Source organism: Balaenoptera borealis (assembly GCF_965194805.1).
Source record: "Balaenoptera borealis genome assembly, chromosome: 10".
Taxonomy (NCBI): Eukaryota; Metazoa; Chordata; class Mammalia; order Artiodactyla; family Balaenopteridae; genus Balaenoptera; species Balaenoptera borealis.
This window is the reverse complement of record NC_138874.1, coordinates 83,559,935-83,574,715: the sequence shown is the minus strand read 5'-3', so window position 1 is coordinate 83,574,715 and position 14,781 is coordinate 83,559,935. Positions and strand designations below refer to the sequence as shown.

The 14,781-nt window shown below is 43.2% G+C and overlaps 1 protein-coding gene across 1 annotated transcript; it reads left to right on the top strand.

Annotated features, from left to right (window-relative positions):
* The first annotated feature begins 5,122 nt into the window (after positions 1-5,122).
* Positions 5,123-10,064, top strand: PPP1R3C (protein phosphatase 1 regulatory subunit 3C). The gene is made up of 2 exons (XM_082339611.1): positions 5,123-5,230; positions 7,566-10,064. Exons 1-2 carry the CDS (start codon positions 5,217-5,219, stop codon positions 8,503-8,505), a joined length of 954 nt encoding a protein of 317 aa, XP_082195737.1. The 5' UTR covers positions 5,123-5,216; the 3' UTR covers positions 8,506-10,064.
* Positions 10,065-14,781: the final 4,717 nt, after the last annotated feature.

Below are 14,781 nucleotides of genomic sequence, written 5' to 3'. Positions count from 1 at the left end.
CCAAGTCACAAAAATTACAGTGCCTAGAGCATGTTGAACCAGCAGCACCCTTGCAGAATTCCCTATGGAGGTGCCTATTGGTGTACGTTGCCATGTCATCAAAGCACCTTCACCCCTCTCCACAGAGGCATGAATTGAAAACAGTTTCCTGTACACATCTGTCCATTCCACCCCTCCCAATGGACAGCCAGTTGCCCATTTATTGAATAATCCATTTTTTCCTCTTCCATTATTAGACATGCCCACCTGTATCATAAATTAAATTCTCTTATGTAAGAAGGTCTATGCATGGACTCTAATCTCACTGATCTCTTTATTCATACACCAATACTAATTTTTTAAAACACTCTAAAGTTATAATAAATTTTACGCTGATAGGGCTAGTACATCCTCATTATTCTTTTTCAAAATATTTCTTCTTCCCAATTTGATTTTTCCTGTGCTGATGTTTCATATGAACTTTAGTACATTTTGGGTAGTTCCTGTTTATCCCCTCTCCCATCCTGCATAATATTCACATTAAAACCTTTTAAAAAGCCCTTCTATAGTGGTTTAAGGTTTTCTTCATAGGTCCTTACTAACTTCTACTTTTCTTCACCCTAATCCTTCAATGAATATGGAGAAACTGCAGAAACTTGAAGATGTAACTAGCAATGTTAGAGAATGGTTTCACCCCTCCAGTCAGATTATTATTTAATTCTTTGCTAATTTCCTTTTGTATCACTCAGATCTCTAATTTTGTTCAAGATAGTCCAGGGAATTTAAAAAAAATACAGACTTAAAGGGTCTCTCTCCCTTGATCCTTCCCTGCTATACCCCCAGCCTGAATCCTCACCTCTAGCAAACTGCTCTCCTTGCTGTTACCCTGCATGTCCTGGTCCTCGTTGGCCATCCTGGCCCCTGGAGGCCTCTCCTTTCTCTAACGTCCTGAAGCACATATAGCAACGGTGCATTATGTTCACACGACCCATTTGCCACTCAGCCAACCTGGTATGGTTACTGGTCTTTTAACCTCTGTGTCCATCTTCCCAGTAGATTATTAGAGAGGTTAAGTGTATCACCCTTTTTTGTTCCCCCTCCCCTCTCCTTCCTCTTCACCTCACCTGAGATACTCTACATGCCTCAGGTAGTGTCTTGCACTTTTTTCAACCACTTACTCTTGGTAGCAACAACCGTGTATTCACAACTGCATCCAGATTGTTCTCTTACAGGGATGTTTTAAAAGTAGAGATTTTTTTAAACTAAAAAAATCCAGGCAGTGAAAATGATACTGAAAATTCTTTCAGTGCAACCAGAATGGCCAATAGTATAGTCTACTCAGCAACACTTTAAATTCCTTCTCTTATCCTCTGGGAATATGTTCTTTGAAGAGAATGGTGGGCTGCTGGTACCATTTCAATTGTGATCTCATTTTCTCTCTAGTTGGTTGAGCCACACAGCTGGATTCTTATCATCTAAATGCCCTAAAGATGATACTCCGCCATAGGTAAATTCTTGCCAATTCCCAAGTCTCACTTCCTCCTTAAAGCTTCCATATGTATTCCTCAGGGAGCCCTCCCCTTTCTGAAGCTCCCTGGCCTTCTACAGACCATCTTTTTGGTCTTGGTGGGTACCAGTGTGGTGCTTGTTCTTTTCAGAGCAACTCATACACTTGGAGCATGGACTCTAGAGGGTTTTGAAACCTGGTCTTGCCATCTACTAGCTACATGATCTTGGACAAGTTACTTAAACTCCCAGACCTCCTCAGTTTCCTCATCTTGAAACGTGGATAAACATCATGGTTTCGACCTACCTGGATTCTTATAAATATTACATGAGTTAATATTTATTTGTAAAGTGTTTAAAACAGCGCCTGACCCAAAGTAAGCTTATGTAAGTGTCTTTGTTTTTTTAAAAAATTACACTCCTTCACCTAATATTGGTGTTCTCATCCAATGTGGCTAAAGAAGGCAGAAGGAGTTAGTGTAAGAGAGAGCTTACTATTCCTGGAGACATGTGAACTGGCTCCTTTCTTAATTTCAGAAATAGAAATCTCAGTTCTTTTCATCAAAATGAGCAGTTCTCAACCTCACTATTTCTACAGGGCAGGGCTTAAAGATCAGTTATAAGGTTCATCCTGTTACTACTGAGTACTGACATTTTAATACTAATAACTATAGAGTTGAATATTCAAGCACTTTCTTGATTGGGCACTGAAAGAAAGGGCTAGGTTGGAGAAAATGAGTTGATAACCTGGGACTCCCTGCCCCCAGGGTGTTTTTCCCACAAGGGCATGTCTGGTAATGTGTTGGACAGATGCTGGAAGAGACCCATTTGTATAAGCCACACATCATCAGCCCCTTGCTTTGTAGCACCTTAAAATGTTCCCTGGGTATTTCATGAGTTTAAATTTGGTTTTCTATAATAAAGATTGTAGCATTCTCAAGGTCAAGGGGCTCTGGCTTAGGAGTCCTTGCAACCCCTGGCATGGCTAGAAACACTGCACAGATCAAGAAGTTCTCATCAGTAGATCTATTATTAAGATGGGTAGGACAAAGCAATGTTTGGATGCTGTTAAACCACAGTTGGAGAAAACCTACAAATAATAAGAAAACTCCCCACAATTCCTAATCCACCGTGTCTTCACTGGGGCAACTCATGACTAAGAACGCTGATTCCATTCCAGTCCCTCTCATCCCATGATGAAGGGCAGCAAAAGCCAGGAAGGACATAGAAATGAGAGGCCTGATTCTGCTAGGTGAAATAAGTCAGGCAGAGGAAAACAAATCCCATATGATCTCACATATATATGGAATCTAAAAAAGCTGAACTCATAGAAACAGAGAGTAGAATGGTGGTTACCAGGGGTTGGGGGTGTGGGGAAAATGGGGAGATGGTCAGAGTATAAACTTCTAGGGATCTAATGTACAACATGGGTAATAATACTGTATTATTATACACTTGAAAGTTGCTAAGAGAATATATCTTAAATGTTCTTACCATAAAAAAGAAACGGTAATTATGTGACTTGATGGAGGCTTTAGCTAGTGTTATGGTGGTAATCATTTTGCAATATATCAAATCAATACCTTGTGCACTCTAAACATACATAATGTTATATGTCAATTACATCTCAATAAATCTGGTGGGGGGAAAGAAAGAAGTGGGAGGCCTGGATCATGCAGTTTAGAATTTTATTGAGTGTTGACTCTTCTTTGGAGAGAGCCCTGTATCCCTGATTTCTATTTTAAGGAGTTTGGAGAGGTGGCTTTTATGGCATCAGTCAGCACCAGGGGGCAGAAGAGAAAGTAGCTTGAATGGAAAGAAACCCAAACTCAAAAGGACTGTGAGTAGATGGTGTAAGCATGTCAAAGCTTCCAACACAGTTCTTGGCACCTAGTAGGTAGGCTATACATGTTCGTTGAATCTGAAGGTCTTAAGTCATTTAAAGACGATTTCTCCGTTACAGAAAAAGTCCATGTTCTTTGCAGAAAAAGTAAAAAATATAGAGAAGCCAAATGACAAAGAAAATTTTAATTACTCATAATATCACTGTCCAAAATTAAGCACTGTTAACATTTTGGTTGAGCATATTCTCTTTTCTATGCGTGCACATCTTACCCCTAAAATGGGATCACCATTTATTATTCTTTTATGTTTCTCCATAACTTTCATTAGTAATATACACTCCTTAGCTCAACATAGGATCGTTGAACGCATACTGAGAAACTGCTGAGTTTTCTCATCTGTACAATATCATTTAATCCTAAGAACAACTTCACTATTTCCATTTTACAGGTGAGGGAGTTGAGGCTAGAACTTACCTAGATTTGAAAGTGTCAACTCCAAAGACTGCCCCTTCAGCTAGTTTTGGTTGGGCTGAGAGACTAGAAGATCTGCTCTTAGTTGGATGTTTCCTTTAAAAAAAATCAAGCCCAAGCGTTAAGTACCTTCCCCAGGGATATTCAGCGTGAGTTTCTTTTTCTTTAATCACACCATTTTAACAATTCCACTGTTTGACAGTGATTTAAAAGACACAGGGATTTTTGTACATTTTACGTTGTACATTTTGTACATTTTAATGGACTACTGGATAACTAAGTTGAGAGCAGAACGAGGACATGGGGTTTATAAAAATAATTTATACTAGACTTAGAAATTTAATTTTATGGTTGTAACTGATGGTCTAAAACCTCTCCAACCTGAACAAAATTCCAAAACCTCAGCGAGAGTAACTGGCCGGGGAGAATCATGAAACTTACAATGTGATATTTTAACATTTTGGTTTTCACATCACTGCCAGAGGACGTCAGAACCGAGTCGAGGGATTTGGGTTGACCACTGGCTCTGTGGCTGACCTGCCACACAAGCAAAAAAGGCCATTTCATTTCTGGCTTTAGTTTTCTCTTCCAGGGAGAAAAACTGAAGAATAGATCGAAATACAAAGTGCCTTTTAAGTGAATGCCTTCTCACTGTCTTATAACAGGGCTAACGTGGTTTATTAACAACATTAGTTAGAGAAGCAGTCTACTGTGTGGTGCATTTGTGGGTTCACCCTAACCCCAAAATATACAGCCAACTTCTGCTTGCTCAGGGCAAGGAAAGGGACAGCATGAGCCGATGCACCAAGCAGTGAACAAGATAAACATTTCAAATATATATGTTTGAAATATATTTGTATCTATCTATATCATCTATATCTATATCTATACTATATATCTATATCTATATCCACACACACACATTTGGAACAAGCCACAACGTTGTGCGCTCAGATTAACTGTATACAGAAGCCTCCAGAAGTGAAAGGCATCTCCTTCCCCGCAGCCCCGCTGTGCTGGCGCCCGGCCTGGGGCAGGTTTGCTGCGTTCCCTCCTGGCCTGCACCCGCTACTTGCGCTACGGTGCTGCCTCCACGGCGCCTCGCCCGGGGTTCCTGTTACGCGACTCAGGCCAGCTGGCCGGGAGTCTCCGAGTGCCCCCAGCGCCCCGCGAGTCCTGCGTTACCGCCGTCACGTCCCGGGCGAGGGCTCGCGCCCCAGCTGAGAGCTGGTTGGTCGCGCCGTCGAGCTCGCGGCCCGGCGATTGGTCCCAGCCGTCGGCTCACGTGGTCCCGAGCAGATAAGCGGCCTCTCGGGCGCTGCACCCGCAATCCGCCAGAGCTGCAGCCAAGCCGGGGCTGCCGGGAGCCGGGTGCGAACTCGCGCAGGCAGCGGAGTCCCGCCGCCCCTCTGCCTAATGAGCTGCACCAGGTAGGTTCCCTGCAGATTCCCCGCCCCGGAGCACAGGGAGCGCGCAGCTGCAGGGAGGTTGGGCTGCGTTTTCCTTCTGTCATCACCGCACGTGAAGACCCTAGAGGAGGGCGGGTTGACTGGCTGCTGACTGGAATCTGGCACCGGGGAGGCCTTGGTGGTGTGGAGATTTGCTCTGTGCTTTTTTTTTTTTTTAATTTATTTATTTTATGGCTGTGTTGGGTCTTCGTTTCTGTGCGAGGGCTCTCTCCAGTTGCGGCAAGCGGAAGCCACTCTTCATCGCGGTGCGCGGGCCTCTCACTATCGCGGCCTCTCTTGTTGCGAGCACAGGCTCCAGACGCGCAGGCTCAGTAGTTGTGGCTCACGGGCCCAGCTGCTCCGCGGCATGTGGGATCTTCCCAGACCAGGGCTCGAACCCGTGTCCCCTGCATTGGCAGGCAGATTCTCAACCACTGCGCCACCAGGGAAGCCCTGCTCTGTGCTTTTTAGGCAGAGCTGATTTTGGTAAACGGCCTCTTAAACCAGAAACTGTCTTAACGTGAGTCAGCTTGAGTTCTGATTCCCTCATGGATTCCGACCGTATCTCTTGGTCCTGCACAAATGTCTCAAGGACTCGGGCCGCTTAACTCGTGGGAATAACACTCTGAGATTGCTGGTTGGGTAGTTTAGCTTTGGGAATAACTACAGGACGATGTTCACATTCCTTGGTCCTCTTCCGTTCTTCTTAGGACGGTTTGCCGTAGAAAACTCAGTCTCAGAGTTTGAGCAAATGATTATTTTTAAACTCTGGGGCAGGACTTAAAATTCCGGGGAAATCTCCGTATCCTTAAATTATCTTTCTATAAGTGCAAAATATGAAAATACAAAACAAACCTCCCAAACACCCCCGCCCCCAGCAAAACTACTTAAATAGCTCCTCTAGACATAACTTAGCAGAAGACCTCTCTAAAAATCCTGCCTGTTCACTATTATTAGACCCACAAATATAGCTTTCTCTTTCATTTGTTTGTTCTAAGTTTGTAGGTCTCCCAGAAAAATCCCAAGGCTAATAAAGTAAATTCTCTGAATGTTCTTTTATTATCCATCTTATGATAATGACCATTTGCCTTTGTGCTTAGAGCTGCTGGGAAGACAGTTACTAAAGCCAGACTGAGAAATGTCACATACAGTATACACACACCTCTTATCTGAAGGCTAGGATAGGGGAAAAATGTCCATAAACTTGGCAATATACTCAGGGCTAAAGGCCAGAAAAAATATCCTTCCTGATGGATACTTCTTGATTTAGTATTGCAGAGCATAGTTATGTTTAAATTTTAAATAGCTTTATTATCTTTCTGGTTATAAATATCCATTGCCAAAACATTAGAAAATACCAAAAAAGTACAAAGGCAAAATTAGATCACCTATCACCCAGAGATAACTGTTATCTTTTTGTTGTGCTTCCTATTACACTTTTCAACATTTATAAGTTCATATATATAGCATATGTTGAAAACAGCCTCATTTTCAGGTCATCAAATTTTTCCACTTAAATGTGGACTTGACATGGATGTCTTTCTTTGTGAAATACAGATTATGTAAAGTTTTTTTTTAAGTTCACCAATTGCTGACTTGCACTTCAGTGGATTATTTGTGTAAAATGAGGAAGAGCATGATAATGAAAGTGCAAAGATAATCCTCTGATTCACTCTTTCTAGCCCCTCACTCTCAAAACCATTCCATGAGAATTTTTATGGCTGTTTTTTTTCTTTTCAAGTGGATTACTATTCCAGAGAAGTGTAATCAATTCAATAGCAAAATCATCAAAGCAGTTGAGGGAGTGCAGTTGAGGGAGAACTTTGGTTCTAGAACCTATCTGGTCATTAGATCACCTGGGAAGCTTTAAGAATATATTTACCTCCTTGTCCCCATTCGCAGAGGTTCTGCATTAGTGGCTCTAAGTCCTAGGATTCGGCATTAAAGAGAAAGGAAGAAAACCAACTCCCTATGCCATTGTGAACAGACAGGTTTGAGAACCCCTGGTCCAGAACAGACCAAATGGTTTTAGAGCTGTATTAGAGATGATCCCATCCAAATCTTTTATGTCTCAGATGGAGAAACTGAGACCCCAAGTGTTTTAACCCATGGGCTACAGCCAGTCAAGGGTAGAGCCAAACATAAGATGCAGCTGTCATCACCTAATACTGTATTCCTTCACTACGTGTGAGAGCACCTCCTTGAAACTTACTGTGCTGGCTATAACTTAGTCAACAAAAATAGTACAGATATATTTGGGACCAGGCGAAGTGCATTCCAGGTGCAGATGATAACCCCTCTTCTTTTTGTATTCCAGAATGATCCAGGTTTTAGATCCACGGCCTTTGACAAGTTCGGTCATGCCCGTGGATGTAGCTATGAGGCTTTGCTTGGCTCATTCCCCACCTCTGAAGAGCTTCCTGGGCCCTTATGATGACTTCCAACGAAGAAATTTTGTGAACAAATTAAAGCCTCTGAAGCCGTGTCTCAACATAAAACAGGAAGCCAAAACCCAGAACGACTGGAAGCCTTCACACAACCAAGCCAAGAAGCGGGTGGTGTTTGCGGACTCCAAGGGCCTCTCCCTCACCGCCATCCACGTCTTCTCGGACCTTCCGGAAGAGCCAGTGTGGGATCTCCAGTTTGACCTCTTGGACCTGAACGATATCTCCTCAGGCTTAAAACTCCACGAGGAGAAAAACTTGATTTTAGATTTCCCTCAGCCTTCAGCTGATTACTTAAGTTTTCGGAACCACTTCCAGAAGAACTCTGTGTGCCTGGAGAACTGCTCTTTGCAGGAGCGAACTGTGATGGGGACTGTGAAGGTGAAAAACATGAGCTTTGAGAAGAAGGTTCAGATCCGGATCACTTTTGATACCTGGCAGAGCTACACAGATGTGGACTGTGTCTACATGAGAAACGTGTATGGTGGCTCGGAGAGTGACACCTTCTCGTTTGCCATTGACCTACCCTCCGTCATCCCAACGAAGGAGAAAATCGAGTTCTGCATCTCGTACCATGCTAACGGGCGGGTCTTCTGGGACAACAATGAGGGTCAGAATTACAGAATTGTCCACGCGCAGTGGAAACCTGATGGAGTGCAGACGCAGAGGGCAGCCCAGGACTGCGCCTTCCACCAGGCGTCCCCCAAGGCCGAGCTGGAGTCGACAGTCTTCGGCAGCCCGAGGCTGGCCAGCGGGCTCTTCCCAGAATGGCAGAGCTGGGGGAGGATGGAGAACTTGTCCTCCTACCGATGAATGAAGCACCTAGTGGCTGGTCTTGACCTTATTCCCCATGTAATTCTAGGTCTGTGTTGCCAATATTAGGAAGGCATTGCTACTTTCCTTCAGTAGGTTTAGCTTGGAACTTTTGAGACCTGGCTACAAAAAAGGTAGCCCCTTGAGAATTTAGTGTGGGGTTCTATATGGACGATGCTGCCCCATTTTGCTGTGGAGGATCAAGGAACAGCCTGGAAACCCTATTTTTATAAAAGTAATACATTGTCGGTGCCCTTTTCTCCTTCCCTCTCAATTCACTGGCTTTCACGTTGGGCAAGAAAAGGTTGAGGAAGGACAGTGGATGGTGACAGAAAGCTGTGTTAATGGTATGAGGAATGTCTGAAAAGTATACTCGAAGGGCTCTGCAGCTCAGGTCAGAGTAGGAGCGAGAGGTCTGATACTTAACTGTTGGTGAGAAAAATGTAAGGTTATTTTGTGTTTTTAAGTTGGTTTTACAGTTCTCTCCCAGGGAAGTAATTTGTAGAGGGGAGAATAACATCCATTCTATGTATTCTTGTGGAGAAAAACCCAGACAAACTTTAGGAGTGTTGGGTGGTACTGGGGAAAAGGAATTATAATTCTGGGGAATCAAGATCGTGTGCAAAGCCTTTCTGTTCAAACGTGACTTAACAAAAATCATGATTTGGGGAAAGCTTAAGCAAATCTGGCTTTGCAGTCCTAATGGGATAAGTGACCTTGCTTGTGATCAAGGTACCATGCTTGGGTTCTCAGTATAGATGCTGTCTGACCAAACATAAGATGCAGCTGTCATCACCTAATACTGTATTAGGTGATGCCATCATCATTGGCCAACAACTCGTAGGGACTCTATGTCATGTCAAGGATCACTCTTTGCCAGTGCCTTGATTAAACCAGAATGTTGTAGTTGCTTAACCCGAGTATGTGAAGGGTCATCGGATAACCTGTGAGCGTTTGGCCTCATAAGAAGGCCCACTCTGTATGCTGGCATTCCTCCTGCAAAACTGTTGTATCTTCAAGAGTGTTGTCAGTGTACACAACTCGCATCCTTCATATTGAAGGTGACTCATTTTTCTGCCACACTTTTTCGATGTGATGTTGGAAGTGAGGATTGACACTGATTCTCAATTTAAGAATCCAGTACCTTGCACATAAAAGTAGCCATTTCTGTTTCTTGCCTATATTCTTCTTGTTATTTTAAGTCTTCCTACCAATATCTTTAAAGTCAACATTTTTTTTTTAATGGATGTGAATTGTTTTGGGTGTGTTGTAATATACTTGTTTTGGAGTGTGCATAAATCCATTCTGTAAAATCTTCAGAACCGGAGCCTCTGAATGTTTGCTTCTATCATTGTGCACGTCCACTGAGGTGTTCTGAGAATGCAGTTAATTTTAACACGTGACCTGCCATGCTGGAAGCGTGCTAGTGGAATAACTCTGCTATGACAATATTTGAAGTTTGGCTAGCACCCACAATTTTTCTGCTCTAAATATTTCACTCTCCTATAGCTATCCTCTGTGAACTTCTCACTTTAAAAATAAAAATGTTTGGTATAAGATCTGAGTATGTTTTCTTTCTCAAAGCCACAGTTAGTTAAATAAGAAACCATCAACTGATATTCTCCTGTTTTGTTTAAGAACAACTGAGCAAGGTTAGTTTGGACCAGGAATTGGATCCACCTGAAGGTATTCACGTGGTCCCAGTCTCATTAGTGAGAATTTCCACCTCCTGACCATTGGGGCTGGGGTCCAGGGGCAGTGACTTGAGCTGCTGGGACTGTCGCCCTGACTGTCCCCATCTGTGCTGACTGCTCATCACACGTACTCTCTGCTGGGTCAGGTTTATCTTGGGGACCACTTCTCGAGAGGCCTTGAAATGGGGGAAGGGATGGTGTGGGAAGGGCTGGAGTGGCTTCTACCTCCGGAGATCCGGCCCCCTCCTGAAGGGGCAAAGCTTGGAGCTGCATGGAGGGTGTAGGGGGCGGCAGTGGGCATCAGTCCCAGACTGAGGGGGAGCTCAGCTCCTTGGGGTATGAGGCATCAGGTCTAGGAACCAAAGTTGTAGTTTCAGTTCTTGCGTAAAATGCCAAAAATGGCTTCTGCACAGTGTAACTTAAGGGGGAATAAATGACCAACCTAGAAAGGCCCAATTATGAAAAACAAATTTAATCATATCATAACAGCCTCTTGATCAGAAGTTGTAAACTATAGGCCTATAGGCTGTATCTGGCTGCAGATTTTTTTTTTTGGATACTTTTTTTTTGGTTTCTTTCTCTTTCTCTCTCTGTTTTTTTTTTTTTTAAAGAGAATTTATTTCCAAGAGCAGACCATCAGCAGGCTACATTAAAAAAAAAAAATCTAGATTTCCTTTTTTCTCAAAAAGTTGCAAGGTCCTTCCTCATGGTGACAGTTACCTGGAGTTGAGTAGCAACTGCCTCCTTTATAGATGGGCTATACTTGCTTTTAATTGAAGTCTAATTGCTTTACATTGTTGTGTTAGTTTCTGCTGTATAGGGAAGTGAATCAGCTATATGTATACCTATATGCCCTCCCTCTTGGACCTCCCTCCCCTCCTCCCCCCATCCCACCTAGGTCTTCATAGAGCACTGAGCTGAGCTTCCTGTGCTTTATAGCTTGTTCCTGCTAGTTACCTGTTTTACACATGGTAGTGTATATATGTCAATTCTAATCTCCCAGTTCATCCCCCCTTCCCCTTCTCCCCTCCCCCAGTGTCCACAAGTCCGTTCTCTATGTCTACGTCTCTATTCCTGCCCTGCAGATAGGTATATTAACGCATACACGTGGAATCTAGAAAAATGGTACAGAGGTACTTGCTTGTTTTGTCACCCCTGCTACATTCTCTTGTGCTGTCTGCCTGACTTCTGTAGGCGCTGGAGTTCATGACCCTTATTTTATTTCCTCTGGCTCTCTGTTCATGCTGACGGTTGGGTGAAGCGAACCCTTTTCCCATAGGATGGAGAAAAATTAGATATGGGTCTGACAGGGACCTTGAAGACCATGGGATGCAAATGTCTGCCTTTATTAAAGAAACTCAGATTCAGAGAGGGAAAGTGACTTGTTCAAGGTCCCGTGGCAGGTTGAGTCGGCCTGGAACAGTGACTTCCAGGCTGGGCAGTGACTGTTTTTTTCTTTTTTCTTTTTAAAAATATTTTTTATTCTTTTGCTTTTTTTAAATAGAAGTTTTTGTTTTTGTAGACAGTGACTTTTTGCCTAGTGTTTTCCTTTCCACTTCTTCCTTGAAGTCTCCCCTGAAGGCCTTCCTTTCCTAGCTGCCCCCTTCCTTTTTTTTTAAATTAAAAATATTTTTTATTGGAGTGTAGTTGATTTACAATGTTGTGTTAGTTTCTGCTGTGCAGCAAAGTGAATCAGTTATACATATACATATATCCACTCTTTTTTTTAGATTCTATTCCCATATCGGTCATTACAGAGTATTGAGTAGAGTTCCCTGTGCTATACAGTAGGTCCTTATTAGTTATCTATTTTATATATTGTAGTGTGTATATGTCAATGTCAATGTCCCAATTTATCCCTCCCTACCCCTTTCCCCCCTGGTAACCCTAAGTTTGTTTTCTACATCCCTGACTCTACTTCTGTTTTGTAAATAAGTTCATTTGTACAATTATTTTAGATTCCACATGTAAGTGATATCAGATGATATTTGTCTTTCTTAAAGAGGGAGTGATTGCCAGGCAGGCATGACTCTGGTCAGCTCTTGCTGGTCACCTATGCCAGCTCCACCCAACACTGGCTTGTCCCTGGGCTGCACGTGAACTGAAGGAGGAGAGCCTGGTCAAAGAGCAAGCTGTTCCTGAGTGTTTCCTATCGAGCAGAATCATCCGTATTTCACATCCTGATACCTCATCTCATAGCAGAAGCAACACTGCTTTTAAAATTTCACATGGAGAATGGCTTGAATTTGGGGGGCATGATATTCTGTTCCAGAGAAATAAGGCTTAATTTAGTTATTTAAGGAAGGACTTGGTTCTCTTCTAGACTTACGGCTTTCCTTTTCGTTTATCCCCACACTGAAGGGCTGGAAATCCCTAGTGCAGTTAGCAGACCGTGCGTCTTCATCATTGTGAGTCCCAAAGAGCTGCCCAAGTCTGGGTGACCCTCCAGGCCCCAAAGAGAGAGCCTCCTTTTCAGCTTTCATTGCCAGGTTCCCCACAGAGGTTTTTTGTTTTTTTGTTTTGTTTTAGCAGCTTCTGGGAGTTGTGGCCTAAACAAACCCTCTAGATCGTTGGCAAGGATCCCAAAGTCAGAGCAGTACCTTGTATGCAGTTTTGCTGATTCCCTGCCTCTGGACCCGTCCCTCTTTCTGCCAGTGAGTGGGCACCCACTACTGGGTTTATAGGATCCCTCTAAGCCAGTGGTCCTCAACCTTGGCTACATATCAGATTTACCTAGAGAGCTTTACGAGGACTGATGCCTGCCTCCCTCCACCCCTGTCAGATTCTTTTGTAATCATTCTGGGTTGTGGCCTGGGTATTGGATATTTTTGAGAGCTTCCCAGCTGTTTCCAATATGCATCAAGGTTGAGGATCCCTGCTCATCAAAGTAGAGGACCCTCTACTCTCTTTTCTTTGATCTTTTTATATGGTGGTATGTTAACGAGGAGGCCTTTGGTTGCAAGGGACATGATCCGCTGACTCAACTAGCTTAAACAATAAAGAAAATTTATGATCTCACAATACGAGTCCCAAGGTAGGGTGTTTTCAGAGTTGGTTAATTTAGTAGCTTTTTTTTTTTAAATGGTGGAAGTTTTTTTTTTTTTTTAATTTTTTATTTATTATTATTTATTTATTATTTATTTTTGGCTGTGTTGGGTCTTCGTTTCTGTGCGAGGGCTCTCTCTAGTTGCGGCAAGCGGGGGCCACTCTTCATCGCGATGCACGGGCCTCTCACTATCGCGGCCTCTCTTGTTGCGGAGCACAAGCTCCAGACGCGCAGGCTCAGTAGTTGTGGCCTGCGGACTCCAGACGCGCAGGCTCAGTAGTTGTGGCTCACGGGCCCAGCCGCTCCGCGGCATGCGGGATCCTCCCAGACCAGAGCTCGAACCCATGTCCCCTGCATTGGCAGGCAGACTCTCAACCACTGCACCACCAGGGAAGCCCAATTTAGTAGCTTTAAACTCAGGTTATTTTCATTTTTTTGTCCTCCCATCCTCATTACTTTTGATTGTGCCTGTGCTGACTTGCTTCCTAATTATAAGAAGGCTGCCACAATTTCCAGGCATCATATGCAGACACAACGCCACTGAGTAGAAGCAGCAGCCCATCTCTTTCTTGTGTCATTTTTTATGAGTGAATAGACATTTCCCAGGAGTTCATCCTACCCTCCACCAAAGGCTCCCCTCCCCTCACTATGTTTCACTGACTAGAATTAAGGCACATGCCTGTGCATAAGCCAATCCCTGGACAGGTGAATGGGACTCTATGATTGGCTCAGAGAAGTAAGGAATCCTCCCCACCCTTCACCCCACCCCGCCAATTCCAACCAGGAGCTGGAGGAGGTGCAACTTCTGAAACTCAAAGCTGTACAGAGGAAGGAAATACTGGCACTACATCATATAGGTCCCCTTGGTACAGCTTTTCCTAAATGGTTGAGGCCCAGTGTTTCAGTGGCAACTTATCTCCAGGTGTCATTGTTCCCATCTTTAAAATGGGGATAACATTCAAACCTCACGAAGTGGTTGTGAGAATAAAATGAGGTCATACGGATGAAGTACTTAACAATGATAGGTGGTAAATAAGTGTAAGTTGTTACTAAGATTAATACCCAGTGGTAAAAAGTTTCCTCACAAATATTCATTCTCACAGTGTGTTTCTTATTGAAGATGAATATCAATTTTTGAGATTCTTTTCTCAAATAAGGACTGCTAGTACTAATATTAATATTCTGTGTTCCTGGCTGAGAATATCTGAAAGAGCTTGGTATAGTAAGTAGTAAGAGTCACTCCCCATCCAAAAAATATTTCTAGAACACTGACTATGTTCTTGGCATTGAGTGTATAGTGATGAACAAAACAAACATGATTGCTGCTTTCATGGAGCGTGAGTATTGGAGACATTTACACATCTCTATAATTTTGTAGTAACACCCCTGCTGGGTAATTTTGGGCACGTTGCACTATCATCCTAGCCTCAATTGAATTCTGTGTGAAATGAGTTAATTATTTACAGGGTTGCTGTGAGGCTTAAATAATAATAACAATGGCTAACACTTATATAGCAGTTACTATATGCCAAACAT